Source organism: Orbicella faveolata, unplaced genomic scaffold (assembly GCF_042242905.1).
Source record: "Orbicella faveolata isolate gen_17 unplaced genomic scaffold, um_ofav_v1 contig_12, whole genome shotgun sequence".
Taxonomy (NCBI): domain Eukaryota; kingdom Metazoa; phylum Cnidaria; class Anthozoa; order Scleractinia; family Merulinidae; genus Orbicella; species Orbicella faveolata.
This window is the reverse complement of record NW_028301539.1, coordinates 16,186,472-16,213,396: the sequence shown is the minus strand read 5'-3', so window position 1 is coordinate 16,213,396 and position 26,925 is coordinate 16,186,472. Positions and strand designations below refer to the sequence as shown.

General features: G+C 39.5%; 1 protein-coding gene and 1 pseudogene across 1 annotated transcript; one reads left to right on the top strand and one right to left on the bottom strand.

Annotated features, from left to right (window-relative positions):
• The first annotated feature begins 216 nt into the window (after positions 1–216).
• On the top strand, positions 217–1,065 carry LOC149116880 (uncharacterized; annotated as a pseudogene).
• Positions 1,066–5,620: 4,555 nt separating this feature from the next.
• Positions 5,621–25,453, bottom strand: LOC110045288 (uncharacterized). The gene is made up of 15 exons (XM_089282548.1): positions 24,948–25,453; positions 22,329–22,498; positions 22,129–22,185; positions 21,140–21,188; positions 16,738–16,773; positions 16,342–16,406; positions 15,523–15,684; positions 12,978–13,071; positions 12,518–12,578; positions 11,505–12,195; positions 10,032–10,115; positions 9,077–9,134; positions 7,524–7,738; positions 6,610–6,818; positions 5,621–5,989 (listed from the first exon to the last, which is right to left on the bottom strand). The coding sequence occupies exons 1-15, from the start codon at positions 25,087–25,089 to the stop codon at positions 5,800–5,802; spliced, it is 2,283 nt and encodes a 760-aa protein (XP_089138674.1). The 5' UTR covers positions 25,090–25,453; the 3' UTR covers positions 5,621–5,799.
• Between the last annotated feature and the right edge of the window lie 1,472 nt (positions 25,454–26,925).

Sequence of the window (26,925 nt, the reverse complement as noted above, 5' to 3'; positions counted from 1 at the left end):
CCTGATGAGCAAAAAAGTAAAGAGGACGAGCAAACTTTGGCAGAATTAAATTCAGCTCATCGCCGTTCACCTGAAATATATTTTGTAACGTTTCGCTAATGACATTGGAGTATGTTTGTCATGTATAATTCGTGTTAACTGTAGAGGTACTTTAGTCGTGCTTGCAGGTATGATGAATCCCTAGGGGCTATTAGACTATTTAAGATTTTGTAAGTTATGCAAGAGCCACACGAAAGCATCTCTTTCAACTCTGCTTTATCTGTTATGCCGTCGGATACTGAACGAGCGAGTGTTCCTGCTTCGATCGCTGAATCCTTCGATGAGGGAGATCCTGTTCATGCGACTGCTTCAGGATCATCGGGCTCGACTTTGTCCAACGCCGAGACTTTGGAGTTGTTTTCTCAGCTTTTGGACTTTAAGTTTGACCAAAAGTTCGCTGCATTCAAACGTGATCTCTAGACGAGAAAGAAGCTGCCACTCAGTCCCAACTGAAGAAGTTGAAAATGGAATCCAAGGCTTCCAGTTCTTTTAACTTCAAAGGAAACAAAGTACAATATGAATTCAACAGTTCTCTGCTGGATGCAATAGACGGGGCTATCAAGACCATCTCAAAAGGAAACCTTTCAGCAGTTAATTCAGAGCTCGAAAGAGTGAAAACTCTCATTACTAAACGCAACAAGTTAATTCGTTTTGGGGACAAGAGTCCCGCTCTTGTCCGAGAAAAAAACTCCGATCAACCGAGAGAAGAGCGCTCTTCAAGATTCGGGAGAAGAAACGTAAAAATGCGTCTAGCCGGTCTAACTCTACAACTACCCACCCTAAAACCAGCGAAGCTCCATCTACTGGTTTGTCCACTGGCAATTCGTTTTCTCCTAATCAGCCTTTTTTTCGCATGCAGTCCTTTCATGGACGTCAGCCTCAACCGGCGGACAAGTACTTTAGCTGCGGACAGAGAGGCCACTGGGCGAATTCTTCCTCTTGCCCAAGCCGTTTTAGAGGAACCGCTGCAGCCGTCCCAAACAGTAGAAATACGAACTGACGATAATTATCAAGCCGTTTTCCAGAGACTAGGGCAAGATGAGTATAATTTAATTGATTTAGTTAAATATTTAGGAGACTTTGACCCAATTGAACTTACCGGTAACTTTGCTGAATCATCTGATTCACGTGACAATTGTTCTAGCGCTGAATATCAGGACGAAACGCCTATTGTTAAAGTTGAAGGCAACCTTAAGCTTAATGTAGCTTTTTGGGAGTATATAGGTGCTTCTCGCTTTATTCGGGATACCATTTTAGACGGGTATAAGATTCCTTTCATTTACATCCCACCTTCAGCCCATTTTTCCAATAATCGCTCAGCCATTCAGTATAGCGATTTTGTTGGGCAGGCCATTTCTGATCTCCTGGCCACGGGTTCAGTGGTTGAATGCGAGTCTGCCCCTACTGTCGTTAACCCCTTATCCGTTTCTATACAGTCTTATAGTAAGAAAAGGCTTATTTTGGATTTACGGCACCCTAATTATTTTGTTATGAAATCCAAGGTGAAATTCGAAGACGCTAAAACCATGCTTTTTAGCTTTGTCGATAGTTCCCAGAATTGGCTTTTTTCATTCGATATCAAATCTGGTTATCATCATATAGACATTTTTCCGCCGGAGCAAGAGTTTTTAGGTTTTTCCTGGTCTAAGGATGGGTTAATTCACTTTTATAAATTTACTGTTTTACCATTCGGCCTTTCCACTGGCCCTTATATATTTACTAAAGTCATGAGGCCCTTAGTGCGTTACTGGCGCCTTCAGGCTTTCAGAATAGCTGTATATTTGGATGATGCTTTAGGTGTGTGCCCTACATTCGCCGACTGTTGCTCCCAGTCCATGGCTGTTAAATCAGGTTTGTTCCGTGCTGGTTTTGTGGCGAATACCCAGAAGAGCATCTGGGCTCCAGTTCAGTCTCTTCGCTGATTGGGTTATCGCTGGGATTTACAGAATAACTTGCTGACTGTGCATGAGGACAAAATTGACAAGTTACTCGTGAGAATCGATTATGCACTCTCCCAGAGTAGTCTACCTGCCAGGCAGCTGGCTTCTGTCACGGGTAGTTTTATTTCCAATATGCTTGTTTTTGGTAATGTGTGCAAACTTATGACTAAGAGTCTTCATAGGGTTCTTGACCGTAGAGAAGGGTGGGAGTCTCGAGTTGATTTGGATCCCTGCGCTCGCAAGGAGTTACAGTTCTGGAAGAATAATGTTTCTCATCTCAATTCCAGGTGTTTTGCAGACGCTGTTCGCAGACCCTCTCGTATTGTTTATTCATATGCTAGCGCTGTTGGATGTGCTCCTTTTATTGCCATTGACGACAAGCCTGTTTTGCACAAAAACTGGGATTCTTTGCAGATGAAACAGAGTTCCACGTGGAGAGAACTCCACTGTGTTAGTTTTTCATTAAAGAGTTTTGCACATCTTCTTTAAGGGTGCTCTGTTAAGTGGTTTACTGATAACCAAGCTGTTCCTTTGATCGTCGATTCTGGTAGTATGAAACAGCATTTGCATCAACTCGCGGTTGATATATTTCATACCGCCAGAGAAAACAATATCGCAATTGAGGCTGAGTGGATACCTCGTTCATTAAACGAGAAAGCTGATTACTTGAGCAAGATTGTCGACTGCGATGACTGGACAGTTAAAGATTGTTATTTTCATGCAGTCAACTCTTATTGGGGTCCCTGTTCAGTAGATTGTTTCGCTAGTTACAAAAACCACAAGGTTCCCCGATTCTATTCGAAGTTCTTTAATCCCGATTCTTTGGGCGTGGATTCCCTAGCGTTTAGTTGGGTAGGAGAACCCTGTTGGCTGGTGCCACCTGTTTCATTAGTTAAAAATGTCATCCGCCATGTGTTTTTGTCAATGTAGAGGAATTCTGGTTATTCCTTGTTGGCCTTCAGCTCCCTTTTGGCCCTTTTTGATAGAACGCAGGGGGGTTTTCCGATCATTTGTCATTGATTTTCTCTTTGTTGAGAACAGCAAAGATGTATATCTCCATGGGGCAAATAATAGTTCCCTATTTGGCTCAGAGAATTTTAGTACCCCAGTGTTTTTGTGTTGCTTGACGGAGCTGTACGGTACAGTGTCCAGTAGAATCTGTTTATGAGACGTCATGTCGCGCGACCACTTGGTCATGTTTTATGAGGGACTGCCCGTTCACCATGTGTTAGCCATGGGTAATTAAACTTTTCTGGGCCGTTGGGGCATTGTCGTCTTTGTGCGGGACTGCCCGTTTATTCTTGTGCTGAATGCACCATTTAGGCCACTGGGCCCTCCTTATGTTTTTGGTTGCGTTGCGTTGCATTTGCATTATTTCTATTTGTTCTCGCATTTCTTGTTGTTACTTCCCTTGTTTACAAGGTGCATGTGCGTTTGCCTCAAAGGTTGCCCACTTAAGAGATCCAGAGCTTCGAAAGTTAGCGGAAGGTCTTCCCTTGTGTGCCGCTAAAGCAAAGGCCCCATCAACAACGGAGCGTTTTTCAAGAGCCTTTCAAAAATTTAGAGAATGGTCTTCTTGCTTTGAAGAAGTCGTTTGCTTGCCCTCTGATGAGATGTCAGTTGCCCTTTACTTGGAATTTTTGCTACAGCAGAGTTACCCCTACTCCACACTTGAGTCCGCCTGTTATGGCATAAACTGGGCACACAATTTGTATGGCTTTTCAAGTCCTTGTGATTCAAAATTGGTAAGGACCGTGCTCGAGGCTGCAAAAAGGGAACTTGCAAAACCTGTTCTCAAGAAAGAACCTGTTACTCCCGAAATGATTTTGAGTATATGTAACAGGTTTGCGGGTCCCAATGCTAATCTTTCTGATCTTCGCTTAGCTGCTATTTGCGTTACTGCCTATTCGGCCTTTCTCCGTTACGAGTTAGCTAGCCTTCGTTGTTGTGACGTAAGTTTTTGCGATACATTTGTGAGGATTTATGTATTTAAGAGCAAAACCGATGTCTATAGGGGTGGCGCCCATGTTTTGTTAGCAAAATCAGACTCTGTTTCTTGCCCTTTTCACATGCTTAACAGATACGTCGGTGCCGCTAATTTAGACTTGTCTTATAGTTTGCGTTCCACGGGTATGAGTTATACCAGAACTGGGGAAATAGTTTTACGAGCGTTTGCGGAATTAGGGTATCCTAAACACTTGTTTGGTTTACACAGTCTAAGAGCAGGAGGTACTTCTGCAGCCGCTAACGCAGGCGTCAGTGATCGACTCTTCAAACGTCACGGCAGATGGAAGACTGATCGAGCCAAGGACGGCTATATTAAGGATAATTTAGAATCTTTACTCTCAGTGTCGAGTTTGCATACTTAGTTTTCTTTGTTCTCTTTCTTTATTTTCGAAAGCGGGCATCAATAAACGAGATGCCCACCCCTGATGCTGTGTTCGTGTTTATTAAGATTAGTTACAAAATATTTTATAATCGTTTCAGGGTGATGAGAGTATAAGCACAATGTCAGTTAATAAAAACCAGTTACATTAAAAGAATTTAAAATTGTTCTTGTTTGCCATATAATAAGCATCTTATTAACCGAGCTTAGTCGGTCTGTATGGGAGAATCATGACCTCGGTCGTGCGTACAGACCTCACTGCGTTCGGTCTGTACCCACGACCTTGGTAAAGATTCTCCCATACAGACCTCCTGTTCGGTTAATAAGAGCTAATTATTAACCGAGAGTGAAATCTTTACTATCGCTCGGTCAATACGGCAAGGCCGAGGTTTGAGATTTTCCTGCAAAGACCGAACTTTCGAGGGTTAATAGCGGAGCCTCTACCTACTTCTTTAATATTGGACATCCATGTTATGATTAATTGATAGCTGTCAAAACAAGGTATTCACTGACCAGTATTACGTGACCATATCGCGGGCTTAGGTTGGATCCCGGGCTCAAGCCAGGTTATTACTCTTGAGGAGAGGGAGACAGTACAGGCAAAGGCAAAATTTCGGCGCAACTTAAACCGCCCTGATGCGTTGCTGACTTTTCTTCCGACACATTTCTTGCACAATCGTCTCTTGGAAAGTCCCTGATTTATTGCGTACGTAATTTCTACAATCTTGGGTACACTCATTAGGTATGGTTTGTTAAAATTAATGTTTTAACGAGTAAAAAATAGTGAAATCACACGCTGAACAATCACATGCTCAAAATTGGTCATCTTTTGCCTTTCTGATCCAGGGGAAAAAATCCTCTTTTCATTTATGGTTAATTATTGTAATCAGGAGCTCCGCTTTTAAGCTTGGTCAAATCTATATATTAAGTTGCTTATTATATGGCTTTTTACTTTGGTTTATTCTCCCGTATCGGCCCGTGGGCATTACGGGAGTCGAAATAATGCCCTACAATTGGCCAATCAGAACGCGCGTTATATCGGCTACAAACACAAACCATAAAATAATGTGATTTAATGCATTTTGCGGAACACTACTCTGTGTTGGTCTGGGAAATTCAGGATAACTCAAGTTGTGTACAGTACCAGAAAATATAATTACATTCACTGCGAAAATGCCTCGATGGTTCAATTCCGGCACACGCTTTAAAAGTATGTTTAAAAAAATAGAACGGCCAATACACAAATTATTACGAATTTGTTTTTACAAGATCAATTTATTCAGTAATGTAATATGGCAAAAAAATCTTATATTTCAAAGTGTGATTTTCTCGTCCACTGTCATATAAAATGCGGGCGCGTGACATCTGATGATCCTTACTCATTGTGTTACAGCCTGACACATTTTCCTCTGATTCAACTCCAATTCGTTTCCATCATTTCGGCTTATGCAGGTAACGCAGAGAAAGATACGTTAAAATCCTGAATATAGCAACAAACAGGAAAAGCACACCAACATTTTCCCCCACAGTTCTGGAAACGTTAAGCTTTTCTAAGATGTCACTGCCTTCAATAGCGGTCCCATTGTTCCTGCACGCAGCATATGACGAGTCCATTTCTCGACAACTAAACAGAATGCAAGATTTGTTTTTAGTAAAGGCTAAGAACTGAGATGAGGGCTAAAACTTGCAATAGCCTTAAAATAAGCTGACTTTCATTTTACTGATAACTAAAATGTAGCGGGTTACTCTCTCCAGCAGCTGCAACGCCTCTGGTTGGCCTTATCATTCTCACACACCAGTAGTAGCCATGTCAAGCTGACCTCCACCGCCTGACCTTTATTTCAGAACAAAAGCTAATACAAATAGCAAAAAGCTAAAGACTGAAAATAAGGAAAAAGTTTAAGGCTTGTACATTATACCAGCTTTGTATAAAAACTTTAAATCTTCCGGTGGGCGGGAAAGTCAGTAACGGCGGACGCAACAGAAAAACTGCCCGCTCCACAGGTCACATTGTTTATTCCCAAGCCTCCACCGTTGTCTGAGAAGAAACATTTTTCACTTATTTCATTTCACTCAAATAGTGAAAAATTACTCTTATTCAGAGCACTAGGCCTCTTCAAGAAATACGCTTCTACTATGTAAGCTTTCCCTGCCAGACATGTGGTTTTTAGTGGCGAGTTAGTAAATCAGCAGTGAGTAAATAAGTACAGTACACAGACTGTTTTTAAACAACAATAATCTCACCTGAAAGTTGGAGAATTGGAAAATTCGATGCTGAGGGCTGCATCATAAGAATATAACATGTAAGTACCGTATTGAAGCCAAGCTAGCCACGATGGCACGTGCTGCTGAAAAAATCCACCTAACAGCATACCGCCCACGCCATATACTATAGCAACAACAATTGACTTCTTGAAATTCATCACTGTAGCACCGATGCACAAACCTACAGACTGAACAACAAACCAACGTAACAGAAAGCCATTAACCAGTAAAGCTAGCAGTGTTTCCTCAAGAATTGTCTAAAGACAAGCCCAAAAACGCACGAGGGAGAAAAGAGAATATATTAAGGCAACGATGTCACAACAGTAACAAAGCTGATCATTGAAGGGAGATTGTTGTAAGGTGAACATTATTTCAATGTTGTCATCGAACACCACAGGAAATACACTGTGCTCATTCCATGCAATAATGAGAATATGTATGCATGGTTCAGCGTTAAACAAAATATCAAAATTATCTTAAGAAATGCGCTAAAAATGTTTTTGTTGCCGAATTAACTTTTCAATATATTCATCGAGAACTGATGTATCAAAATAAACAAAGATTATGGATGTAAAATTTTCGTTATGGAAATGCCAGCTTTTGACCGAGGAAATTTAACGATGTGACAACCAGGGAATAAAGATTATGCCAGGATTTCCCATGACACTTAAAAAAAGGAAGTGTTTTGACATAATTTTTAATTCAAAATTTGTCCACTAGTAGAATTTCATCCATAGCGTTTGGCTGCTGATGTAGGGTAGAAACTGACTTTCGTCTGATCTCGCGGTTTATATTTTTACACCAGTTTAAGTGCGCGAATCGCTGTTAAGAAATCCCCGTACCACTGATATTTCATGTTAATTTCATTACCCGTAAACATTCATACATGCTACCTGTCCCGCAACGGCTGTTAACAACAGCAGCAAAAGTTGGCTAAGGAAAGCCTCGCTCCTGTTTAATCCCGTCATCCAATACGCAATGGTGAAGAACATCGCCGGCTGACATATGATGAGAGGTAGTTCACTGCAGAGCTTGGCTAAATAGTATGCTGACAGTCTGTAATACCCAGCCGCTCTCTCTTTATTCACCACTGTTGCTTCATTTGGAACTAAAGATAGCAAACAATTTATAATCAAAATGTTTTGAGGGCTGCAGTGTTTGGTGTTCTTACAAGTGGATTGAGACGGTACGGAGAGATGAAAATAGTTTAACATGAAGCCCCACCGCCAACTTAAGGACGTTCGCGCGAAATTTTCCAGTCGATAAATTTTTTTTATTTTTTTACTGCAGTCAGATAATGAGTTACCTGTGTTATAAATGCAAAACAAAACTACCCTGATTTTTGAAAAATTGGCGAACTTTATTCAGTATGGTCTACAGGGGTTTATATCGAAGGTGAGTCAACGGAGGCCAACGATCTTAGTCATATTTTGTACAAGTAGGTCTGTTGCTTAAATAATTCCAAATGTTGACAACGTTTTCACAAAACTTAACCCTTCAAGAGGCATTTGAAACCACCGCACAGATAAACGAAGAGCTAAAACTAACGGAATTCGATGGTATATTTTGCCAAAAAATTCAAACTTCTAATCGATAGATTTTCTTCATTTTTTCGCTAAACGTAGAAAATTGGTAGAAAAAATGATCCATCAAAAGGAAAATAGGGGTCACCGAACATCCAGGATCGTTAAATCCAGGCAAAGCTATAGCAATAGCCATCTGCCCTATCATTGTTCATTTTATTACTTAACGCGCGCATCGATGCATGACGTGGCGTGTGAATTTGCGTGCGCATTAAGGAAGCGCAGAAACAATTAGCGCGATCGTCCTTAATAAGGAAGGATATAATGATCTATTTCAACATGTTGATCACAATTCGATTAGTTTGTTTACCATGACCAGGAAAGATAAGCTTAGTTAAACATAACTTGCAAAGCCATGCAATCTTTTTAGTGAAACCCCATCACCAGCAAAATAGAGAGCAAACAAGTGCCTCGTAACCCAATGAAAGATGTATGGATCTATTTCAACATGCTGATCACAATTCGATTAAAACGAAAAGTGAGTCACAGGACTCGTATTGGAATTAAAAGCACTTGGAGCTAAAATCAAGGGGGTTATAAAAACTGCTGCTGTGGTAACCTTTTTGTTTTACCAACGATTTGCCATTGTTACAGCATCAACTGACAAAAGTGGTGGTACTGATCCTTCAAAAAAGAAGCACTGAAAACTAATGAAAACCATTGTGAACCTCTCTGAAAGAGGACAAGTAAATATCAAGGACTAATTATTAAAAAGTGTTTCAGGTTTTCCAATTTTAGGAGGGGGATATTACTGGAAAATCGTGACAGCAGGAGGAAATGTTTGCAATATAAAATGGCAAGTCAAAACACATTTAAACTACGTGTACATGTATGAAAATCGATGCAAAAGTTTCTAAACTCACATGACATCAGTGCTTGGAAGAGAGGATAAAAAGTTAAATGCATTATAACAAAGAAAATCTGCAAAACATGTAAATATACATCGTTAGGACATTTTACTGAACTGTCAAGAAACAAACGGTAAAGCAAGGACTTAATTCAAATTAACCATTTTGTAATGAAAGATCTTTAACGAGGAAAAGATTTAAGTTACAATGTATACATCTCTCGGTTACTTTGCGCGCCTGTGATTGATCAGTTCAAAGCTGTTACGTTTTTCTTGCAAAAAAATGTTTCTTGTGTCATCACCAAGTGTTCTTAACTCTCAAAGCAAGTACAAGTTTACGACTTCCGCCTATTAAGACGTGCTAACGACTTTGAGTATCACTTAACTAGTGGACTAATGCAAATCCTGCATTTTAATTGGCTACGCTACTAGAGGACTATTAGTAATAGTCCTCGAGTAGCGAAATTGGCGCAATCGAGCGTGAAGCTTTCTTTCGTTTTATTCCCAAATAAATATTTCGTCAACTTACATTTGCTTCGCCTCATGGGCTATTGACCCGTAGCCCTTGCTGGCTACGGGTCTAGTTAAACAACGATTCAATTCGAATCGACTCGTTTTGCTTTCGACGCGCATCAGTCATTTAAAGTCGTTCTGTGTGAATAGAAATCGTTTCCCATACCCGTCAAACGCACAGAGAAGAGATATAATAAACATCCTACTAAACTCGTCTACTTTGTCCGTCCTGTAAGTTACGGTCCTCGTTTTTTCCCCTACGATTCATGGCCCACGCGCTTTGCGCTTCGCTCATAAATCGAAGGGGTAAGAACTCGGTTCGTAACTTACAATACCGACATCGAACGTGGTTAGTAAGAGGTACATGTATGAAGGCTACAAAATCAGACTCGAGAAAGCACAATTAAGTGTAAAAGGAGAAATAACCAATACAATAGAAAGAAGAGTTATTCACTAACCAATGAATATCTGTCCACAATACTCTCCTCTTTGTACGGAAGCTGAAACCATATCAGTCCTACTACCACGGCGAGAAGTGAGTTCTGAAATAAACGCAATGCACATTCTGACAATTGTGGAGGCGCGGTGGCCTCATGGTTAGTGCGCTAGACTCCGGATCAAGCGGTCCAAGTTGGAGCCCTGGCCGGGGACATCACGTTGTGTTCTTGGGCAAGACACTTTACCCTCACAGTGCCTCTCCCCACCGAATGCTGAATGCTGGGCGAACTGAATGCTGGGGGTAACCCAGCGATGGCCTAGCATCCCATCCAGGGGGGAGAAAAAATACTCCCAATACTCCCAGTCGCCCCATGCCACGGAACCTCGGGTAAGCTCCGGCCTGATGGGCCACTTGGCTCGTACGCAGACTTTACTTTTACCATATGACAATAAAATATCATTTTGGGCATTTTTGATTTTTCGCCACGGCATGCACGTTTGTCTGGGACGAAGTTGAGGAATTCGTCCCCCCGGGGTGCAATTGCGACAGTACAAATCGGCAAAGACGAGGTTTTACCGCGTACCATAGCTGAAAACTTATGGTGTACTGTATATCTACAGATATATCCGGCAAAGTCACCAAAAGAAATCAACTTTTACACTCATCAGGGTAATCACACACCAACAACAAACACAACCTGTGACATGTTGGCTTAAAGTCCCCAAATGCCGTGACTGTGGACAGAAATGACTAGCAGCCGTCTCTTTTTAATGCATCGTTAAGTAGGTAACGTACCTTGGCCCTCAAGCAAACGTAAAGTGCCGCTGCATTAGCTGCAAGTTACAGTCATTACATGTATAATTTAACATTATGTGAATATACATTATGACATTGTGACATTCGACAATATGTGAATATATATCTAACCGTTTCATTACAAGATTTCAGCTGTGGCTCAAAATTGTCAACTTGTCGGCATTTCCCTGGATAATTTTCAGATTAAACCTTTTTCTCGCCACTTTTCTACAAAAACAAGAGATTAAAACAACATCCGATGGAAAATCGAGCAATTTCAGGTTTTCTTGGACAAAAATCTGGTACCAGGATAATTTTAAGTATTTTACAGTCATTTTTACATGTTCTTAAAGCTAAATACAAAAATGATTGCCTGAAATAACACCGAAAACAATTTCCCATGGGAACAAGAGAAAATACATTTCAAAGTTCAGAGAACTTGTGCAAACACAGGCAAAATTTCATCATCAGTTTCATTTCACCAGTACTTCCAAGTGTTTCATACGAAGTTCAACATTCGTTTTCGACGTTTGGTGTTGCTAGAAATGATTTTTTTTTTTTTGAGAAGACATTTAAAACAGTCGTACAGAAGTTTGCAATACGATGTAAATAATCTTGGTACTGGGTTTTTGTCCACTTGTTACTCGAACTTTTGGTGGATTCCGTCTTAATCTCTTGCCCAAAACTAATCACTCACCTGAATTATGTCTAGCTTAGACAGAATATCTGGCCTGGACTGCTTGAACGACCTCTGCAACAGAACTGTGAACTGTGTCCAGAAACTAGTGGCCCATGATGTGGAGATGTCGCTGTACAAGGCTGATTGATCTTCATCGTCATCATGATAATGGATGTCGACTTTGGAGTAATCCCGTGATGTAGTACGCTGGTAAGTGACAACAGCCACATTGAAGTCTGCAGAGGACAACCGAACCTCCGTGTGAACTGGGGGAAGTGCATCCGTAGACTTAGTGTCATTAAATGAACTTCTCACACTTTTCCACAATGACTTGGATGGTGGATGTTTCTGAGTTGCAATCAAGGGATTGGAGCTCTCATTTTCATCTGCAAGTTCACTTACGGAGGGTACATGCCCATTAGGAGCTTCCATGTCATCTAGTATGGGGCTCTTCAAGTTTTCTTCATCGTCAGGAACATTAGAGGTATCATCAACTAACTCTGTGGTAGAAGAGCTTGATGAATCAACTTCTGTCTCTTTTTCTTTATCGGCCAATGTGTCTGCACTTTTGTTGCCTGGTTCACGTGCTGTATCCTGAGTGTTTTCCAGCTGATCCTTGCCATTGTTCTCTGGAGTAGGGTTTGGAGTCTCAAGTCTTCCTGGTCCATGCTCAGTGGACATTGCTGAGAACTTTTTATGTCGTTTGTGCCTGCAATAAAAAATTGACGTTTCTACATAAAAAATGTTAATAATGGTTCTTACGACACCCAAAATCACAGTCTTAACAAAATAGCTTCAATGTGTCAATTTCATTCTGTGTTGGCAGCTATTAATATAGTTTCTTCAACGTTTTTGTTGTTGTTTGTTTGCTTTTTTGGGGTATACCCCCAATACGAGATCACCCGTAGTGTTACTATGTCAGAGAATACACGATTTCATAACAGGTTCGCCGATGATCGTGTGTTCGAGTTGTCTTGTTTTTAATTTTGTTTTGTTGTTCTCTGTCATGGTTTGTAAATCTTTAAACTGACCTGTCAGCCCAGCCTTTCACAATCCTTTCCTGTACTTCCTCACCTTCAGTCACCTTTTCCACTGATGAGTATAGAAAAAGTCACACCTCAAAACATGTGTGTCACTGTCACGCTATTATACATGTATGAACTGATTATGCCAGAATAAGGGAAAGGGACCAAGAGAAGCGAAGTCTGCAAGACAACACTGACTAGATCTCTGATATTCTTTAACTCTCTTTGGATTGATATCAACTTATTGCTACGACCACATCAGAATTACGTGAATGCCCTTAATAACGTACACGAGTACATGTACATCAGGGACAAGGAACCATTAGTACACGCACAAATAATGCATTGTACATTGAACCTTAGTTATTGCATTATAACTGTATTTTGCACATCAGAAATTATGTTCCTTTGTCTTCTAGAAATACATTGTGCATCCTCTATCGGAATACATGGCAGGAGTACTTACAAATAAAGTCTGCTGGGTTGAAGTGAGCATCGCAGACCAGGCCAATACTCTCAAAGAAATTCAGCACTTTGCCAGCCTCCCCATAATAAGCTACCTGTTATTTTAAAAAAAAAAAGTAATCCACATAAATAACTGAATAACAAATTATCTGATCGTGAATTACATGTACTCCCACTACAGTGTAACACCCTTTTCGACGTCTGTTGCACCGGTCCAACGAAAAATGATTGCCTGGAATTATATAATTTGCTAAGAAATACATGTAGAAATTATGTGACTGAGCAATAGCAACTCGATCGAGTGGAAGTCGTGAAGGAAGAGAAATGCGTGGTTAATAATATTCTCCAGCCCTAAATAAGATAGTAGCGTTTTGTTCCTCTCGAGTAAGCAGAAACGGACATTATTTGCATCGACAGGCATGCATAATAAAGCTCTTATCACAATAGCATGTGTTCTGATTGGTAGTGTAGTCCTGTTGTGCAAGGCTACTTTAATTTTAAACATACATGTAGTCATAAAGTGTCTCTGCATTTCAACTTTGAACAGCTTCAGATCAGTTTACATAAAATTAGTCTCTCAGATACACCCTTTTTATATATAAGAACGCCTAATTTTGGAGTTGGGGCTGAAAGTTCTTATATTTTTGGGCGATTTGAGGCTGAAAACGTTCGTGAGATGTTCTTAAATATACATGGTATACCGGTATCACCTAATGACTTTAATGTTGTGGAAGTTATTTTGGATCAGATATGAATAAGAACTGCTGATTATTACAAACCGAGATGTGTACTTACGTATTTGGGTTAATTTACATTTTTTTTTTGTTACCTTTATTTTATCCTTGTCATTTAAGGTTACCGTATACCTTCAGGGGTGTCTCACGTCCAAGCGATGTAGCGCGTCCGGTTTAAGATGTAGATACCTAAACCCCTATATCAAATTAAAGCTTATAGAGCTGGCTATCAAACCATACCAAAAATTTTTAAATAAAATGAAGTGGCGATTTTTTCACGGCCACTAAATGCGAACGTCCTAATCACCTTTTGGAAGCTACAAGTCAAAGCGAATTTTGTTTTTCGCCAATTTATTTTTTTCCTCGGTTTCAGGACAAAAAGCGCTAAAAAAGCGTGTCTGCGTTTTTCCACATTCAATTGCAGTAAAAAGTTACAGAACATTTTCAAAATAGGATTTAAAAAATGTGAAGTGATCGTACAAAAATTGCTCTCGGAGAAAAAATATGTCGAAATAAACAATTCGCAGACACGTTTTTGTTTTTTATATGTTAATCTAGCTACTGTCCAAATTTGAGGGCAATCAAACAAATCCCCTTTGAGTTGTAACTCTTTAAAGTGTCTGCTTCAAGCGAAAAAATTTATTCGAGAAAACAGCGCTAAGAAAAATCTCTTGCTTCGCAAACAAACTCCGCCCACAAACGCCTTCAACTGGGTTCTCAGATCACTGAGCCAATCAGCGCTTGGAAAATTTACTACCATTAACTCGCGGTTAAATTTATGCGTGAATCTCGAAAAAACCCTTGTGTTTCGCAATGCGCTCAAGGCGGAGAGATAATTTTTCTGTAGCTCGGTTTTTCTTGAAGCTGGTCTGGCAAAATGGGGAAGACGAAAAAGGATACGAACGCTAGAGTGGCTGGGCGACGAGAACAAACTGAACAAAAGAAAGCGCGGCGGAGCAAATGTGCATGGATAATATTCCAATGGATCTCAATGAGTTGGGCGATTCATCAGTATCGGACTCAACAAAAGAGTCAATGTAAACATCGCTGTTATAGCTGTCGAGTTCCCAAATTTTTACAGAATCTTTCTGTACTCTTGACTCGATCTTTTCGCCCGCTTGATACGATAGCTATAGCTTCATCCGCGAGGCCAACTTTCGCTTCTTCACTCATTGATGTGTTTTCATTCGTTCTTCGCTTTTTCGAAGTGGTAAAAAATGTTTTCCGTGGCCCATGTTTACTTATAACTTAATAGAATTACATCTAATACGAAAAATGCTTGGATCTGAATAGCCAGCCAATTCGTGGTATCCATATATTCCCGCGAAAGTAGTCTCGGTTGATTGCGTACACGTTATAGGGCTGTCAATCAAGAGGGAACTTTTACTTCCAGCCGTAACGTAAAACCTCCATTTCTCCGCCAATATTGAGTTTTTTTCAATTTTGTTTTCAGAAATTAGAGATTACTCTTCGATCATTACTTTGAACCAAAAATCCAAATTTGAAGAAAATTGCCGATCTGAAGGTATACTGTAACCTTAATATACAGATAAGCAAAATAAAAACGTTCTTAATCGACTCTCAGCCTGAGGAATGTTCTTAACACGTCCTTAAAATGTTGGTTAATCTCAGCCTCAACGTTCTTATAAAAAAAAGTTCTTATAAAAAAGAGTGTATTTGTATTGGCTTCACTATGTAGTACAAGTGTCATTTTCTTTTAATTTCTCTCGCATAATTGATGAACATAACTTAAGGTTAAACAGTTCCATGTTCACCAATGTACAAACCTTAACAGCTCCGCTGAACCCTTACCTGTCCTCCACACAGCAGAAGAACCTTGTCAAACATGTAAAAGATCTGACTTGAAGGCTGGTGGATCGTGGTCACCACTGTCTTCTTTTCTCTCGCTGCATAGTTCTTCAGAGTTTTAACAAGGTTCAAGGCATTACTGGAGTCTAACCCTGATGTCGGTTCCTGACCAAAATATCAGCATTTAAAAAAATATAAGTCAACAGAATCACTGAACGTCAGTAATGTTGTATATGAGTTGAACTGTGACAGGCATGTACCTGCAGGAATTGATGTACAGCATAGAAGTAGGAATAATTTTTTTTTTTTTCTCATAATGCATATAATTATAAAACAGCACAGATATTACATATACAATAAATATATATCTCTTACTAACCGAGGTCGAGGTCCGAACTGTGAGTTACGGACCAAGTTTTTTCCCTTCGATTTATGGCCCGCGCGCTTCGCGGATTCATACTACATAAGATATATTACGGACCGAGAAGACGAGGTTAGTAAGATATTTATTATATCTCTAATGTGTGTCTGACGGTTTCTGGCAGCTTCAAATTCCTAACGCATCTCGCACCCTGAGCAAAACGAGTCAATTTGAATCCGTTGTTAAGTCGATAGGACATTTTAATACACAATTTAAAGTAAAAGAAAGCTTAAAACTTTTATTTGCTATAAAAGTTAACAACTCTTGGCGAGAAATCACAAAACATATTGGCAACATAAACAGTAGAATACGGCCCGCTAAATTGACCAATCACTGCGCGCGTAGTGACTGAGAGGTATAATAATGTACATTAATTTACGTCATATACAGTATAAACTTACGTCAAGGAAAATCAAGGAAGGATTTGTTATCAGTTCAGAACCAATGTTTGCTCTTTTTTTCTCCCCTGTATAGAAAAGACAAGAAACATTCTTCTTTGCACTGTAATATAACCAGACTTAATTACTGTAAGGTTCGACAACAACTGTCTCCTTGAAATATTAGGATTTTAAACTTCTAAACATCATCAACTGAAAAGGTTAAGAACAGAGGAACCTTTTAAAAACATATTAATATTAATGGTGATTATGTAAGCATTGACTTTGATACTCTGATATACATCTCTGTATGTCCATGTACGCCCATGTACAGGTGCATGTGAGCATGTTTATCAAATACAGACTGATTTCAAGTATTTTTAATGCATTGACTAACAATCAAACAAATAATTTTAATACCTCCAGATAATCCTCTTTCAAAAGAGTTCCCAATTTCTGAAACATTAAAAGATATAATTTTGTATATATAAATACATGTTGTCAACTACACATAAACTAATATATATTTAATATTCAATAATTTATTATAGCCCACAATGTGATTAGTTTTCGTGTTACAGCAGTAATGCGAACAAAACGAACTGTCGAAGGAATTACACTAACCAATAACTCTAGTGGGAATTTAAAAATCTCAACCTGCCAACGTTTGAAACCTGTGGCACTTTGTAGCAGTATGATTGGCCATTTGAAACAGAAGCGATCAGAAGTTCTCAAAAAGTTGTAAAAACTAATAAAAAACTTTCCTCTGTGGCAACGGTAAGGTGCATTATAACACTGTAAGCTCAACTGATATAACAGTTTTTTAGCTTGTTTGATTGTTCTTCTATTGTCTCACTGAACTAATGCATTTAATTGCCACTTTAGACAAAAACCCTGTACATGTTTGAACCTCTACTCATGAATGTTTTGTTACAGACATTACATCTGGACACTATCACTTTACAACACACAAAGACTTCAGAAACTCATTAACTTTGGATTTTGAAGATGGCAGACTCCACAAAGAACATGGTCATGTGAAAATGTGAAGGAAATGTCACAAGTGTCACTACATCTCCCCTCCACTTAGCTTGGGAGTCCTATAATCCTGAACATCTATTGTCCAATGTTCAATGTTTTTAAACAAACTACAGTGTAGTCCTTAAGGTAAGGTTGACTGCAAGTGTGAAGGATGTTTTTAAGTACTGGTAGTGGACAAGACAAAGTCCTTCATCCAGGCCAGGACTTGCCTTGCTTGAATGGGCTGCAGGGAAGCAGGTAGACTAGAACTTGTTGCAGAGGGTTCGCATGAAAGTTCTAGATTGATCGCTGGTGGGCTTTGAAGAGCGACGTTGGCCTTACTCACCCTCCTCCTGCGTATGGTGGATTTCTGTGCAAAGTTCTGGCTGGATAAACTTTTTCATATGGCCTATGTTGCACTTGATGTTTCCTTCTTGATCTTGTATCAGGACTGCAATACCTTTCTTCTTGCCCACTTTGTATTGCACTGGCTCAAAGTTTGGCAATAGTTTGATCTGTTGTTCAGCTTTTGTTGAAGAGTATCTGGTTTCTTTCCACAATGTCACTGCACCGTGCTGAGCTCCTGCTTTACTATATACTCTCCTTTAGTCTGAGCTTCCATGACCAGTGATCCTAGCCTGTCGTGCAGAGTTGTGACTCTGGGTAGCTATAGTTCTTAGACATCTTCCCATCAACAGTTTCTAAAGCTGCTGACAATCCAGTCACCATATGGTGTGTATTTCAGTAGTGAAAGGCGGGGAAGTCCTTGCCCTCCAATTGAGGGTCTCTCAATATCCGTATCAGTAAGGTCTCATAACAGCAATCAACTTTGTCATTGCTCTGCAGCCAGTATGGGGTGCCTTCAGGCTTTTAGCCAGGATTTGAAAAGTGGGTACCCAAAATGTGCTATAGGGCCTGCTCGAATGAGCAATTTATAAGGCAACATATGGAAAATAAAACAATTTTCTTTAAAAAGTGGCCGTCCAAAGGAGGCCTAGACACCCATCTGGCTAAAAATGTACTATTCCCTGATGATCTAGGAAGCTTACAAACTGTATAGTGGTAAGTGTTAGCCCATTGTCACAGCGAACACTCAGGGTAAGCAGTGTGTGAAACATCCCCTTCATGGTTTTTACTAATTTGTACTGCATCCATCTTTGTTATGAGAACAACTTCGGTTTGGCAGAAGTAGCTGTCTACTATAAAGGGCGATGGCAATGTGGTCACCCCATGGGACATCGGGAAGAGTGTTGGATCTGATGGGCCTGGTTTTCCTTCTTGGGCCAACTGGATGGCATGCTTCTATAAACTGCCAAACTTAATTATCCATGGTGGGTTACCACAACTTTTCACTAGGCCTTAGTCAGTACATTTTCAGAGGCTTTCTGGCAAAATGATATGATTCCCTCTGTAGACAAGTTGGACTTGGACCCAAAGCTCTTCTGCAAAGGCTTTAGACATGGTGCCTGATATTGTAACTGGTCCAATTCCCCGAAGAAACAGCTTTGCCTAGCAGGTGTAGGGTGAGGTCTTTCTCTGCTGGACATTCAACCTCTTGCGGTGTACTTGCTACTGGAACTGTTTCAGAAGCTATGCTAAAGGCATATTCTCCGGTTTCAGTTACATCATGATACTCAGCTAGACCTATGGGGAGATGGCCCAGAGGCATCTGCCGAGTTCCCTTTGCTGGGAATGTGCTTGACTATCTAACAAAATTGTTGAAGATATACCCTAGGACTCGACAAGTTGGTCTAGGAACCAAAGCTCTTCTGCCATGTCTTTAGACAAGGAGCCAGATAACTGGTCCAATTCCCTGAAGTAACAGCTTTGCCTAGCAAGTGTAGGGTGAGGTCTTTCTCTGCTGCTTGTTCAACATTTTGAGGTGTATGTGCTGCTGGAACTGCTTCAGCTGCTATGCTAAAGGCATACATGCATTCTCTGGTTTCAGCTGGACATAAAAATTATACTGAGAGTCAGCTTAGGGCATCTGCAGAGTTCTCTTTGCTGGGAATGTGCTTGACTATATAGTGAAATTGTTGGAGGTCCAATAACCACCTTTCAACACTTGCTGGTGGGGGTGTACTTTTGGCACTCAACAAGGTTAGCAGCAGCCTGTGATCTGTGTATATCTCAAAGAAAGACCACGACATGGATAGAGGAAGGATTTCTAACAAGCCCATCACACTGCCAGTGCTTTTCTTTCAAACTGGGTGTACATTTTCTCAATGTTACTCAGTTTGTAGCTGGTATCGTAGATTGGTCTGTACAAACCATCATCATCTTCTTGTTGTTCTAAAACTGCATGTGTCAAGGTCAACAGGTGATGCATCTGTTACTAGGCATGTCTTCTGTATTTTTGTTGAAATACGCCATGACAGGGCATGTTGTTGATGAGTTCAAAAGCCTCTCCTTCATTAGTACCCTACCTCCAGGGGTTTGTGCATGAGATCCCATGAGGGCCTTAAAATGGTTGAAAACCACAGGATAAATCTGGCACAGAAATGGGCAGATCCCAGAAAGCTTAGCACATCAAATTGGTTTTCAGGTCTGGGGGCAATAACAATGGCTTTAAGGGCCCATTAACCGATCTTTTTGAGCCGTTGCTAAGGAAAATTTATTCGCATCTATATATAACCTCATCATTTTTAGTTAGTTCAAAGTTATTTCATGTGTTTTAACTTTTTCATGGCCAGTAACACTAGTGATGACGTCATCAGGCCACGCCCATGGTCATGTGACTAATACTGAAAAACCGCAAAGGCTCCAGGCAAATTACTTTATCAGGATTTTTTTCATTGATTTAATATTTTCATTTAAATCCTCATTACACTACGCATAGATTTTGTTTCATTTTCAAAAGGTCAGATTTTAAGAGCATTTCAAAATATTAAAAAGTCCGTAATTTTCCGAAAAAAGCATGATTTTGAAAAAGGAATGCATAGCTATCTTTCCAACGTTGGCTTTGATCGAAATCCGTCAAAAAAGGCTAGATTTAATGAAAAACCATGCTTCCTTTAGCATTTAAAGAAACCGGAAGTGCACCCGGTATATATTGGAAGTTACCCTATCAGCGCGTGTGCAAGTTACACTACCAGCAGATACCAGTGCACTTCGGTAAGATCAAACAAAGCCACACAGAGTTAGTTTTTCTCTTGCTATTGCTCTTGTTTTTCTGTCTTTTTCTGATTTTGTCTTTGCTTGTACTTTTTTTACTTTGCATTTTGTGAAACACAAAGAAAAACATCTAAAATGTAAGCGAATTTGCAAGTTATTGACTTGTTTTTATTTTCCGTGCTCAGGCTAACGTAAGTAACCGGAAGTGAAATTTCACTCCTTAGCAACACGTGCGAGTGCGCGCATAAATCGGTTAATGGGCCCTTAACTCTCTTCTTGGATACCTACAATCCCTCACCTGTAGGCAATTTCCCCATATACACTATGATTGTAGCTCAAATTACGCGCTTGTCATAATTCCGGGTCCAGCCATTCTCTTCTCCAAAGTTAGGGTCTAGCTCCTTCTCTTTGCGCCCAACTACGGTCACTTGGTTGGTCGGTCGGTTGGTCGGTCGATTGATCGATTGATTTTAACATGAATTTAATTTTGACTACAACATTAGACACATGACATCTATTCCACACCACAAGATACAGTCTATATGGCATGGGATTTTATAGCAGGCATGCCTATATATATCTATGCAATGTTATAATGTATGTTTACATACTGTTTTTATTTATGTTGGTGTGCCATTTTACAATATTCTTATATTTTTTACCAACAATAATTGATATGTTTACTCACTTGTGTCCAAACATTTCCTGACATCCAGGTTGTCAACAATTTCATCAACCTAAAGCATTAAGAGGCACTGGTTTAAGGAGAAATGTTGAATATAAAATTCTGTAGATCTAATTAATAAATAATTATCAGTGCAATGACTAGCAATAAAAAACAAATCCAACAGAAAATATATACAAGTCATATGTTATTGTGGATGTATGCCTTTGATCCTCAGAGATTTTTTTCAGAACTCTGAAAAAGGGTACCAGTAATAACTATATTATACTTCTTATGAAGAAACTGAAATTGACTGGCGAGCTTGTGCCGGCATGCAAGCAAGTAGACGTACCTGATTAAGCATGTTGGAACAATCAACCTATACAGGGAACCTTAATTAGCTGGTCAGTGTTTCATGCACCTGACGAGAGAGGACCAGCAGGCCCTTTCAAAACAGTTCTGTTAAGTGCTATGTTATAAGTTATCCTCTCCTGTATCCAGTCATGTAATTATAAATATAGCCCCACTACTGTAGAGCACTTTGCAACTAATTTATTAATGTGTATATCATACTCATATTCTTCAAAATACAGTGCCATACACAAAATATGCATGCAAGAACTACATTGTACGTAATACATGTATGCATAGATCTACAGATCTATCTATAGTAAAATCCATCAATATTTTTGCTTGTGCACGATTGGTCTAAACACATCACATGACTGGATATTCCCCAGCTAAAACTGGTGAATATCCGAGAATATTCCCTAATTTTGCAAAACTGCATGTATTGCAAAAAAGATTTGAAGGACAATAAACACAATAGCCTCCATTTGGCCCAAAAATATGCTCCGATATTTGTCCTTGGACATTATCTGTTCTTCGAAGCTCACAGTTTTCCTCAAGCATAAACTGTTCCCTTCTTGGAACAGGTAATGTCCATGGACAAATATCCTAGCATCTTTTTGCACCAAATGGAGACTATTGTTTATATACAGTTTGCAATTTACCTTTTGTAACTTTTCAGCCTTTGATAAGGTATCAGGTAGACGGAGCATTGCAGAACACTATAAACAAAAGGACTGCAATTAAATTATATAATTGACATACTGTCCATATGATGTAAAATGCATCAGATATTCAGTAAAAGAGCATTAGAAGATATTTATCTGTGAAAGATGTCTCTGTCAGTAATTTGTGACATGCTTACCGTAAGAGTTTCCCGAAGAGTAAGATTTGTAAAGAAAATGTCTTCTTGTAAAACATAACAAATCTTCTTTTTCAGTTTCTTGTTTATTTTTGTTCCATTGAGAAGTATTTCACCATCTTCTGGGGACAATCTTCCAGCAAGAATGTTAAGCAATGTTGTTTTACCAGAACCTTAAACAAGACAATGACAATAAATAGAAAGTCAGCAGTGAGTACTAGAATATCCGGGAGTCTCCAAGATACAGAGTGGATCTCCCAGCCTTCCGAGCTGGTCACTAAATCTCACAGACAATACGAATGAATACCAATAAATTACAGACATATTTTAGCCACTTTTTGGCATTTTGGGGGGGAGCATTTTGGATATTCAATGCAATGATTTTTGGAGGTCTAACTGCCGGAGCTCCACTTAGAGTCAAAAAAGGCAAGGTAAAATTGGTGATCTGCCAGAATTTGATTTTTTTAGGTTGGCATCTCTGAAAATGGTATAATTCTACAAAAAGAAAAAAAAGAAAACCTCGCTTCTACACCAGAGGCGGACAACCAAGTTATGATGTAGTATGAGCTAAAGAGCCTGCGCATATTTATTTCCCTAATGTTCCCAAAAACATCTGAAAAGATATGTACATACAAAAGTCATGTATACATCGACTGAGCATAGACCAATATAATCAGTTATAGTATCAGTCTCAAGATGCACTCAGCTGCAGTGATACCTTAAAAGTAGCCATGATTCATTTATGTAAATTTATGTAAAATAAAATACACTTTAAAACATTTTTACAATTTATTAAAAACAAAAGATGAACTTCACCATCGTTCATTTTCAGAACACACCAATTGAAAGCTCTACCTCATAAATGCACGACCCACAGCAGTGCTTTTTTGCACACCTTAACGCATGAACAGAATACACAGACTTTTCACTAGTGGTAGTAAAATCAATAACTCTGTGGAAACTTAAAGTGTTTGAAAATAACCCAAGTAATTTTCTCCCTGCAAATTGAAGCACTCAAGCCTTAGATAAGAAATGTGGGACCAAAGATTAAGCAAAGAAAGTATCTCTGACCTCAGTGTAGCCTGAGCTGCAGCATAAACAGGGACGGGGTATAGTAGGGTAGACAAAAAAGCAAGGAAGAAGGAGAATGAGGGAAAGATTTCTCAGTCTTCCATGCTACCCATTATCCTGGCCTAGGCAGGATTTGAATCACCTCAGATTTAGTTCTCAGCTGCTTTATATCTTCTGTTCCTGTGTTGGCATGGTTGGTGGATATTTGCACTGCATACAAATTTATGTTCATGTATAACATGTAATAATATTACGCTTAGAAGTACAATGTCATGTAAATGCAGCTCAAGCCTGCAATTGTAATGAGTATCTACATTCGTGATTGTAAAGTTTATAAAATAGGCTTAATTAAGACAAAATATGATGGGAAATTGAGCAATTCCAGTCTTAAATAATGGGCAAAAATCTTGTACCAGAATAACTTTAAGTAATTACAGTCCTTTTTGTATTTTCTAAAAGCTAAAGATATACACAGTTGCCAGAGATAACACCAAAAACAATTTCCCATCAGAGAGCTCCAGAAAATAAATAATATTTCAAAGTTCAGAGAAATTGAACCAACACAGGTAAAATTTCATCATCAGTTTCATTTCACCAGTACTTTCAAGTTTTTCATATGCACTTCAAAATTTGTTTTTGACATTGTGTTATTTTGGTGTTGTTAGAAATAATTTCTTTTGAGAAGATATTCAAAGCAGTTGCAGAGAAGTTTCCAATACGATGTAAATAATCTTGGTACAAAGTTTTTGCCCGCTTGTTACTTGAACTTGTGGTGGATTTATCTTACAGGAGTTTAGTTGAATCAAGTGGGCACTCTTATTGGTTGATTTCAGTGGTCACCGGGCAATGGCAGCAATTACTTAACAATAATTATTATTAGATGAGGTTGAGCAAAATATCACGATTGGACAGTGGAGAGCAGATCAATTATTTGCCTCAGTCTTCGGCGTCGGCAAATAATTGATCTGCAAGAGCGAGACACTGACAAAAAACGATATTTTGCAATAACCGAGTTCAATAACTATTTTATTGCTCGATCACCAAATTTGTTTTCTTATTTACATCACTCTTTGACAATTCAATTCTGAGAAGCAATCTGCCATTTTTCACCAGAGATCAAGGTTACAATCACGTATGAGCTGAATATGGTACTATGCATGAGCAGACCATTATTTGTATTGTAAGCAGTTATTTGAAGGTTACGTGGTCGGCTCTCAGCCAATGAAAAGGAAGAAAAAATGCATTGAATGATAAGTAGGGGTCTTTGTCTTCTTCGTACCTCATTACTTTACAATAAACTCCAGCTATCTAGTAACAAAACACTTTAAAATTACTAGTCCCTTGGGAAACAGTTGGAAAACCAAATAAACTAACTGTTTCCCTCATGACCATTAATTAAGTGTAAATTATAGCCCTTGCAGTTATTATGGCGAAGAAGGAACCAAAACCTCATTGGCAAGACTAATTTAATGACTCTGACATTTTCGCTCTTTATAATTAAATTTTTTGGTAAATGAGAAGAAGGAACAGAGTACAGGACAATGCACTTACCACTGGGCCCCATTACAGCCAACATTTCACCAGGGTGAACTTTCCCGCTCACATTTTGAAGAATTTGTCGATCATCGATCTTCACACCAAGATTACTAAAAGAAAGGAAAATTGATACATTCTCTTCCACGTCCGCACTCATTATGGTGTTATTTAGCTTCTGGAACGATCGACGTTAATAATAAACTACTGACTGAGGCAGCCGTCAAGCGGGACTGTCCAACAAAACCTCTACTCCAAAGCTAGGTAGTTGACATGTAATCCTCTTTAAATGCATATTTCTCATTGGTTCCTTTCAATGCATGAACCAATCGAAATGCATTTATTTTACGTAGCTTTACGTGACCCGTAATTTGTTTCGTGAAATCGATTTGCCGGAAATGTCGTCGTGATGGTGCAACAAATTCTGTACCAAACAAACTTGCTGAAAGATACTCGGAAGATATTCCATTCTTACGACTTGCAATCGACATCCTCTAGTTATTCGGTGAGACCTACACTTTCCCGCTGGTGTACCTAAAACTTCGAATAAATTGACCGTGAGGATCTGGGCCGGAGAAAGTAATTACATGTAACGCAGGCATATGAGGACGGACACCTGGCATGAGCTGAGCACAAGCGTTCTTTTCTTATGCCTATGTCGGTGTTATTGTAATGAAACAAAGGACGACCAGAATAAAATTAAGAGACCTTTGCTCAGAGAAATCTTCATCGCAACTGACTACGAATATTTAAGTAGACTCAACCAGCGAACAAACTGCAAAAAGGTTATTTGCTTGACCCCGGTTGGCACACACAAAAAATTTCAGTTCAGTATTGAGTTTTGTTCGCCCTTTACGTAGGGAGTTAGTGATTTTTGACCCATGACACATGACACGCTCTCCTCCAATCGAAAAACGTACTTCAGTACATCGCACAAAAAATTCACAGATCGTTGTTATTGTTCAGAGCCACCTTAAATTTTCGAACATTTAGGGTGACTCTGTCTCCTACCTATAGAATTTTTTTTTAAATTTGCCAAAAGTTGCGTCTTATCATGCTTATTAAAAGTCGATAATATAAAAAAAAAATCTACAGAGCCGTTTTTGAATTGTAAGCCCCTAAAGCTTTAATTAAGGGTGTTTTGGGAGGTCATACTGTTGCTATGGTAACCTATTGTGTCACGAAAATGATAACAACGTGTTCACCAATGACTGGGTAGTATTTTTTAATAGCATGATTGTAACACCAAGTGATAAAGAGTGGTTGTAACGACCCATCAAAATCTAAGTGTTGGAAACTGTTTTGAGCCACCTTAAATAGAAGTCGTGTCTGTGACATGTTGCGTGACATATCGTTACATCGTTACGTCATTTAGTTCCCGTATGTTAGATCGCGTCAGTTCCATGTGGACTTCAGTTGAAATAAAGCCTGTGCTTGTGTTTTCTTGCCGGACTTCTGTTGTCCCGTCTTTCTTGAGGTTAGCTGATTGATACATGGTGGCAGCGGTTGAGAATCTGCTCAGAACCGCTGCAAGTCATGCCTGCAACCGGAGTTGAAGCTGACGCCGTTTCTGCACAAACCTCGAGCGCTGCTCAACCGAATCGCCCGCCATTACCACATGTAAAACCTCCTGCTCCACTCAACCTTGCGGACTGTTCGCCGAAAAAGTGGAAATTATGGAAACAAACCTGGATTAACTACGCGGTTGTAGCGAAGATTACCAGCCAAGATGCTCAATATCAAAAAGCCCTTTTTCTCTGTACCATCGGTCAAGGTGCATTGGAGATCTTCAACGCCTTTCGGTACAACACCGGCGAAGACCCCGAAAAGGTCGACACCATAATAGCCAAGTTTGACGAGTACTTCACGGGTGAAGTCAACGAGACGTATGAACGCTTCAAGTTCAACCAAAGAAATCAAGAAGTCGGCGAAAGCTTCGATGCATACCTGATCGCACTACGAAACATGGCTGAAACATGTAACTTTTGCACTTGCC